We start from the raw sequence: 8715 nt of genomic DNA, 5'->3' as shown, positions 1-8715 counted from the left end.
AAGTGAGAACATGTACACTGTTACATCTTTCAGAAAATGTTTTGAAATTGTGGTGCACAGTTCAGAATAAATGTTTTTCAAAAACCATTGCGTCTTTTTAGTAAATGTTTATTTCCAAAAGAAATTTCTAGAAGTTCAGAACAGTAAAATCCCCACTTTTTAGAATTAATTAGAAGATAACTCTTACGTAGTTAAACTAAAATACTCTTTGAGAGTTAATATATAAACTCTTAACACCAAGTGTTAAATTATCAACTCCAGACAGATTTGGTGTTTAACACTAAATCAGAGTTAACGTACCAACTCTCCAAAAAGAGTTAAATTAACACTCTCTGGTGTGGACCCATATAGACACTTTAATAGTGTTGAAATCAAATCCGACAGTGTTAATTTGGACATGCTGGATTTGCTGTGTACCTGATACTTTTTATTCAGAGTTTTATTCTTTAGACTACACATTCTGGCTAAAACACTGCCCAAAAAAACGTTGAATGATTAAGAGCATCAAACGTAATGGATGTTTCTACAGAATCGACAAGGCCTTGTCAATTCTTTATTAATATTATGATATATTTCCATGATATCGCTTTATAATTCTTCCTCAGGAGGAAAGGTAGCAATGACAGAGACATAAATTTCCTTCATTTTATTTATAGTACTTAACTTTTAGCCTAGCACAAACCTGATCAGGATACATGGCCCTGACAAACGTTTCTTGAGATTTGAACTCAATTAGATCTGAAATAGTTCAACAGCCAGGTGAGTAGACACTTGGGGGAGGATTAAAAAGGAAGTTCTCGGCTGTAAAGAGAACCATGACATTTTAGGCTTACAAAGCCATCAAAGATCTTCAGTGACCATGACTGAGCCCATGAAAGTTAAAGTAATGGTTATAATGAGCCCACTTAAGGTTGGGCGAAAAGGTCATGTGAAAGCATACACCATTCTGTCTGGTTTAAAAAATATCAGCAACAACTTTCTTTATTATTTAAACCCCTTCTGAAATGGTAAACAGTGGCTTGAATATCATACTGCTTTCTGAAATATATTTTATATTTAATGCAACCTAAAGTGACCGATGCTGGTGAATCAGACATATTGAATCAGTCACACACAACATATTGTTTTAATACTAAACAGACTAAAGCCTAGTCTAGAAATAAAGATCAATATGAGTTGAATTGGAATACCTATGATGTAGTCTAATGCAACCTAATTCAATTGAAATACCATTAGATCTGCAAGCTGACAGTTCTATTGAACAATCACAGGTTACAAAATTAGGTCACTGATCTAAAAGAAAGACATTTTATATGCACGAGAACATTGCGATGAAAAATCCAATATGCATAATAAAATATATATCTGGACATCTGGCTCTTTCATGTCTATCCAAGCACTTCACTATAAAACTGTATCAATATTATAATATTATAATAGAGAATACGCTATAGAGTGAGCCTGGGTTTACCAGATATGACGTTATTGTATGATTCGTTGTGTGCATTCTTATTACTTGCAATATTAAGGCAAAATAAAAGCGTAGTAAAGTAAACAAGAAAAAAGTGCTTTTTTAAAAAAAATTATTCTGTTTGGAGCTAAACAACTAACCATGTTTCTTGTTGATATTAAGTAAAAGATACAATGTTTAATATTAGGCATTGCACATAGACTGTATAATAGGAAGTGGCTTACATGTGACTTAACGTACTCAAGAAAGTGGATTTCATTTTTCTAAAGCAGAACAGCAGAGAGATATTGAGAGATATTGACCATTAGCATACATAATTATATGTATGCTAATGGTAAAAAAATCACAATTTTTTACCATTAGCATTTTTACTTATAAATGTAGATTTCATTTAATAAAATTCAATTCTCTATAGAAAACTAAACACCATCAAAACCTACATGCATTTCTCAAAGCTACACTTTATAAATCAGCTACTTCTGGTAATTTTGGTAATTTTGAGTGGTAAAAACTGGATTACCTGTGCTCTGCTGGTGATTAGGCATGACAGCCCTCTTCCCACCTCGCTGATGGCACCACTGGCAGCAGTGCACTTTGATTTGCTTTTTATGAGTTAAAATCTCAAAGAATCTGCTGTAACTCTTTACAGAACTTTAGACACATTTTCTACGCTTAGCATGAACCAGAGTTGAAGGATATTAACAACACTTATTTGGAAGCCCTTCTGTCAGTTGTTGTGCTTATTAAACCCGTGCAAACAAGAGAGAATATAGAGGAGGAAGATGCAGAAAAATATCTAGAGTTGAAAATAAACTGACAAAGAGGAACAAAAATATCAACAGAAACATCACAAGATAACATTCAACGATTACTTTTTGCCTAAGAAGAAACTCAGACGTCCAAATCGAGAACAAAAAGCTTCTAATTGTTTGGTTTAACTAATTCTATGGAACATATAGAAAAAGTCACAGAGAGAGAAAAAATTGAGTGTTTTGCAATTATTTCAATATTTATTTCTTATCAAATTTTTGCATATGGACTTGACCCTGACAGAGTGTGGAAATGACTGTCACAATGGTTGCGAATGCAATTGCTGAGCCGACAATTTTCATTTTCCCATGCAGAAATCCTTTTAATATAATTAAACTGGGAAAAGTGACCTTACATGTAAAAATCAACATGTCGGACTGTTGAGAATGCTTTCATTAGTTGTTTCCATCTACTCACAAAGACCAGTTAACTTTAATTGTAGGATTAATTAAAGTAGACCTGTGGAAATTCATAGATCTGTAGTTCTCTTTAGTTAGCTTTAGTTTTCTTGTAGATTGACTAACTGATTTATTTGATGCCAGTCCTAATTGCTATGCTCAGCCCCACGCTCATCTCTGCCCTTTAACATACGCAGTTCTGGTTTTCCTCCAGTAGGTGGCCTTGTTCTCATAGATGAGCAGACTGAACAGAGCAGAAGACTTTGACTGTGCTCAGAAACACTGAATTTATTTATAAAAGTACTTATAACTGAACTAATGTCTTATTTTGGGTTCCAAGACACTTAAAAGAAGATATGGGCGGTAATATGCACGAACTTTTCTTCCAGGCTTGCAAATGTGATATGGAAGAAAGCAGCAACATATTTTGCCATGGCAGATTTAGTTTGCTCTATCTGATATTTAAGATAGTTTATTTGATTAATCAATAATTCATTGGAAGCAATGTGGAAATGCTGCACCTCTTGAATCTATGCAGTACAGCTGAACCGAGCTGAACACTGACGAGTAATTCCCAAGGTGCTCTAAATAATATCATCTTTAATAATCAGGCTCATTTCATTGAGTAAAGAAGGATTTTAATCTTAAGAGTAGATTTAGTAAAAACATAAGGATCATTTAGATGTTTTTTTTATTTTATTGGTAAATGATTCAACAGGATTTTGATAATGAACATATTTTTTTCTTACCAACACGAGTCAAAATGATTCGTTGCCTTTATACGGTTTTATTTTATCTTTGTTAAAAAAAACAAACAAAATATGAACATCTGTACTCCGAAGCTTTTGTCAGTCATACACATCAACGAGATTTATTTATTATTTGCCAGAATGGAGGAGAGGTGCGGTGGAGCGATTGGAGAGTCCGATGTTGACGTAATGACGTCAGAAGAACAGCGCGTGGGACCCTGCAGCCTCTTCGGCCCCCCTCCAGTCCGGAGAGACACAAGTTATCAGGGAGGCAGGCGAAGGGGCAGTTCATCTTCTTACATCTTTTCCTCGTCTACAATCCCCTCTACCCGTCCTGTATGGTGGATATTATTTTCAGCTCTTCTTTCTTGGGTGATATGGGGGATCATTCCAAAAGTAAGTAAGCCAAGCTGTTCGGTCAAGTTTTAAGTGGCAGATTTTGTTTTCGTCGCTGTGGCTACATGATATATTGGGCAGTGCGCCGATTATTTCACTTATTTTCTCAGTAATACTAAAGTAATTTGTGTGGCTGTGTGTTTCAGGTGAGATTGTGATAAACGAAACAATTCCGTATTTTGCTTTTTGAGTACTGGCTAAAGTCCCCAGCTGTTACATAACAGCAAGTGTTGTCAAGTCTGCAAAACAGAGAAGTTACTTTAAAACCCCCCACAGTGAAACATTATAGGAATAAATGGTGCAGCTGTTTGTCGTGTTTCTTTCGGATGCATTTTCAGTCTGTGGACTCTTTGCAGAGAAGCCAGGATTCGCGATGTGTGTAGGATGTGGAAGTCAGATCCATGACCAGTACATACTGAGAGTCTCTCCCGATCTGGAGTGGCACGCAGCCTGTCTAAAGTGTGCGGAGTGCAGCCAGTACTTGGATGAGACCTGTACTTGTTTCGTCCGGGACGGCAAAACCTACTGCAAAAGAGATTATGTAAGGTAGGATTAAAAAAAAAATCCCCTAATTATCGAGTGATATTAGTCGGTATATATTTAATGTTGGATGTATTTAGGCTATTGATTACAATTTCTATTATGAAAAAGAGAGTGAACTGTGGACACAAAATAAAATCTAAATCAAAAGAAAACCTCTGTAACATACATCCTAACTGCGCAATTTATTATAAATTTTTGCATTAACGAAAAACATATCTAGGCCTACACACTGCTTTAACATGTTATCAATGAAAATATATGATATGATGCCTTAAACACTTAAAAGAGCTAAAACTTACATCTTTGACTGAACACCCCAAAGTTTGTGTGTGTGTGTGTGTGATGTTATTTACATTTCCCGCAGATTTTTAATGCTATTCAATTAATCTATTCTTGCCAGGCTGTTTGGAATTAAATGCGCAAAATGCAACCTGGGGTTCAGCAGCAGCGATTTGGTGATGAGAGCTCGGGATAACGTGTACCACATCGAGTGTTTTCGGTGCTCCGTGTGCAGCAGGCAACTGCTGCCGGGAGACGAGTTTTCTCTCCGGGAAGAGGAGCTGCTGTGCCGGGCGGACCACAGCCTGCTGCTGGAGAGGAGCTCCGCAGGAAGCCCCGTCAGTCCCGGACACATCCACTCCAACAGACCGCTGCACCTGGCAGGTCAGTTATTATTATTATTATTATTATTATTATTATTATTATTATTATTATTATTGTTCTTGTTGGCCCTGTGCATTTATTGAAACTATGTCCTAAAAACGCTCTTTTATAAAAACTTGTAAATTATATGAGTTTATGTACAAATTATGAATAAAATCCTTGTAAAATGGTCAAGGTTTATTCTTCTTATTATTATTTAAAACTTCTTCCGCTCCTCAGCATGCAAGTAATTTGTTGTGATTGGACTGTGTGTGTGTGTGTGTGTGTGTGTGTGTGTGTGTGTGTGTGTGTGTTTGTGTGCGTGTGTGTGTCAGCTGTGTGCTGCGACCTTTCTTAGGGCTAATTTCATAATTGATCTCGTTAGGAGTAACCTGCTCTGTTGCCATTATCTGAATAATCTGGTATTTGAGTCGGCTGTGACAGTGTGTGCGTGTGTACGTGTGTTCGCAGAGATCCTGAGGGCGTTTGACCACAGAAAGAAAATAAAGTAAACGTGAGAATTATGCTCACAACTTCCTGATTAGTAAAACAGAACAGGTTTGTACACGTCAGTAAAACACAGGTCTCTAGCTGTGACATCGCTGCTCCTTTTTCACATTTAATAAAAATGTTCCCTTTTATGGCGACAGCGATTCACGACGTGAGTTCAGCCGGAAAGTGCAGCCCTGAAAAACAGTTATTAATTGTAACAAATCGATTTTTACGCTTATTGTGCGTTTTTTTTTATTACACTGCGAGAGACTGTAGAAATCATAATTGTTTTTCTTATCTTCAGATAAAAATTAAAGCAGCGGGAATTTCTGGCAATATTGATTTAAACATCAGTTTACTGGAACGTGGTTTAAAAACGTTGCAGAGGTTTTTTTCTTCTCTTAGTTTAATTCACGTCAGGCTGATGAATATGGCTGGTTTTTCCTGCATAATGCAAATCCATCTAAAGTGATTTAGAAGGCAAAAGTGCACAGATTGAGATGAATGGGCTGCAGAGTAATTGTATCAAAACATTAATGTTTCCTGTACAAGACCTTCTTAGTGTGTCACAGTCACTGACAGACCCTTTCTCCGTCCTCAGCAGATCCTGTAACGGTGCGGCAGGCTCCGCATCGGAACCACGTCCACAAGCAGTCGGAGAAGACAACGCGGGTCAGGACGGTGCTGAACGAGAAACAGCTCCACACGTTGCGGACCTGCTACAACGCCAACCCGAGGCCGGACGCGCTGATGAAGGAGCAGCTGGTGGAAATGACTGGCCTGAGCCCAAGGGTGATCCGGGTCTGGTTCCAGAACAAGCGCTGCAAAGACAAAAAGAAATCTATCCTCATGAAGCAGCTCCAGCAGCAGCAGCAGAGCGATAAGACTGTAAGCATCTTCGTAAGTTTGACCACTTAATTACTATCTTCAATCGTTCTTTCATTTAAAGTTATGACCTGAATGTGAACTCGGTTATTTGTTTGATGCTGCCATACATCTTTGTGACATGCAAGTTCTCCTGCAAAGTTGCAAACAGATGCAACTCCCACGAAAATAACCTGATAGCTTGTGACTTTTTTCTTTTTGTTTGCTTTGTGAATTTTTATTTTTCCATTAGTAGAAGCTAATCCTTTGCGTTTAACCTTTTGTAAACTTGTGATTCGACTTACCTTTACTTAGAGTGAGGCCCAGTGCAACCTTGCAGTGCTATGCTGTATTCAAACTTTATGTCAATGAATAATAAATCAACTACTTTGACTTCAGCTGCCTGCCATAAAAGATAAAAAGGGTTCTCTGTATACAAGCTTTCTCTGTATTAGATCAGTTTTTCAGTCTTTTTTTTCGCCCCTAAAAAACTTCATTAAAAACCCCGTCCTTTATTTATTATTATTTATTATTATTTATTTTCCTCCCACAAATATTGCACTCATCACAAGTGGTCCATGAAGATGAGCATGTGCAGGGTTTATAGGGGTCAGAAGGATAAACAGAAGTTCTCTGGACACCACGGTTGTTGACAAATTCTTCCTTGCAGAAAAGAGACACATCGTTCTTATTCTGTGTGTTTTTGTAAAATATTCTCAGAGCCTGCAGGGCCTCACGGGGACGCCACTTGTGGCTGGGAGTCCAATTCGACACGAGGGGAACGTGCAGGGAAACCCAGTGGAGGTTCAGACCTACCAGCCTCCGTGGAAAGCTTTGAGTGAATTCGCCCTGCAGAGCGACCTGGATCAGCCAGCTTTTCAACAACTGGTGTGTGTGTTCAGGACAGACTGAATGTGACATGATTTATACAGACATAGGCTGCTGGTGCACTGCATGTGCACGAAAACAATAGCCAGTAAATTCTGTAGCATGCGGTCAAATACAGATATGCAACACATGCACGCACTCACATGCAAAGTAATTATATTGGGCCACGTGTGCGTCGTGTGCTTTGCAAAAGTAATGCTGGACTTTCACACTTTCACACTTGCAAAAAACAAAACAAAAACTAAAAAAAAAAAGTACTAAAGCCAGTATTCTGGTACGTTGTTTTCTGCTCTCAGGTGTCTTTCTCTGAATCGGGATCTCTCGGGAACTCCTCGGGCAGCGACGTGACTTCTTTGTCTTCTCAGTTACCGGACACCCCGAACAGTATGGTACCCAGCCCGGTGGAGACGTGAAACGGGGCCCTCCAGACCTAATGGTCATCCCTCCTGCAAGGACAGTTGCAGCATGATCCCGGTCCCTTGCATGTGACCAACTCATCACATCGTCCGAATTTTCAGTGGAGAGAGCATTTTTTTTTCCTGACACGCAGAAGTCGGAACCAAGAGAGCACCAATTGACTCCGACTTTTCTTTTTCTTTTTTCTTTCTTTTTTTTCCGGAGTTTTCATTGACAAAAAACTAAGCAGAACAATTGTTGCATGACTTGATACGGAGAACGAAGATGTACAGAATACCTCCCGATGGATATATTACAACAAACCAACCCTCAGAAACAAATTGGAAACATTTCCACGGTGATCCAGATGGACATCTTGCAATTTAATGTGATCATAATGTGTCTTGTTTTTTTTCAACATGAGAATTTTTGATACATTCATTTCGTTGTCGAGTCCAGTTGACTTTTTGTCTTAAGGTCAGAGCATGATAATCTGCAAAGTATTCGTGTTGTAAAATATTTTATCTTAAGGGCAAGAAACAGGTTGTTTGAGCTTCTCGAACAAAAAGTAAATTATTGTTATATTATTTATTGTTAGGAAAGCGATTCGCTAAGGGATTATTAACTGAGAAAAAAATAAAAACACTGAATACATAAAGTGTCTTCGTGACCAGTCATTGTACAGGCGCATTATTATTTCACATGTGCATTTATAAAGCAATGTAATTTAATATATTTTAAAAAACGCTTTAAAATTAGTAACTACTGCCCATCTGCCACTTTATGGACCTAATTAAGATTTTCAGACGCTTTTATTGTGATAAAAATAAATTCACTGTCCAGTCCCAAATACAGGGAACAGATTTTCACTCTTCCTGACAGCGTGTAATTTCTGATTTAAAAAAAAACACAGCAACAAATTACCTACAAATGTCATTCTAGGCCGTGTTTCGTATTTTAAAAGCATTCATTTCTGCTATGCTGAATATGTTGTTTGTCCTGTTCAACCTAAGTGAAGCTGGCTCTGTGGTCTTATCACCCCCCTCCATCTTGCGGTGTATTCCCC

General features: G+C 37.9%; 1 protein-coding gene across 4 annotated transcripts; it reads left to right on the top strand.

Annotated features, from left to right (window-relative positions):
- Window positions 1-3478: 3478 nt before the first annotated feature.
- On the top strand, window positions 3479-8384 carry isl2b (ISL LIM homeobox 2b). Of its 4 annotated transcripts, none has more exons than XM_084930349.1 (6): window positions 3479-3824; window positions 4181-4370; window positions 4768-5030; window positions 6106-6389; window positions 7086-7253; window positions 7550-8384. In XM_084930349.1, the coding sequence occupies exons 1-6, from the start codon at window positions 3767-3769 to the stop codon at window positions 7664-7666; spliced, it is 1080 nt and encodes a 359-aa protein (XP_084786475.1). In that variant the 5' UTR covers window positions 3479-3766; the 3' UTR covers window positions 7667-8384. The 4 variants fall into 4 exon arrangements, with proteins under 4 accessions (XP_084786475.1, XP_084786457.1, XP_084786467.1 ...); XM_084930331.1 differs by having other exon boundaries at window positions 6106-6401; XM_084930341.1 differs by having other exon boundaries at window positions 6103-6389.
- Window positions 8385-8715: the final 331 nt, after the last annotated feature.

Source organism: Perissodus microlepis, chromosome 1, assembly GCF_051167445.1.
Source record: "Perissodus microlepis isolate ML-2025 ecotype Zambia chromosome 1, ASM5116744v1, whole genome shotgun sequence".
In the NCBI taxonomy this organism is placed as follows: domain Eukaryota; kingdom Metazoa; phylum Chordata; class Actinopteri; order Cichliformes; family Cichlidae; genus Perissodus; species Perissodus microlepis.
This window is presented reverse-complemented; position numbering and strand designations above follow the sequence as displayed.

Coding starts and splice junctions, on each gene's coding strand:
- isl2b (XM_084930323.1), top strand. CDS start 3,767: ATGGTGGATATTATTTTCAGCTCTTCTTTCTTGGGTGATATGGGGGAT. Junction 3,825..4,180: donor TATGGGGGATCATTCCAAAA/GTAAGTAAGCCA, acceptor GACTCTTTGCAG/AGAAGCCAGGATTCGCGATG. Junction 4,371..4,767: donor TGCAAAAGAGATTATGTAAG/GTAGGATTAAAA, acceptor TATTCTTGCCAG/GCTGTTTGGAATTAAATGCG.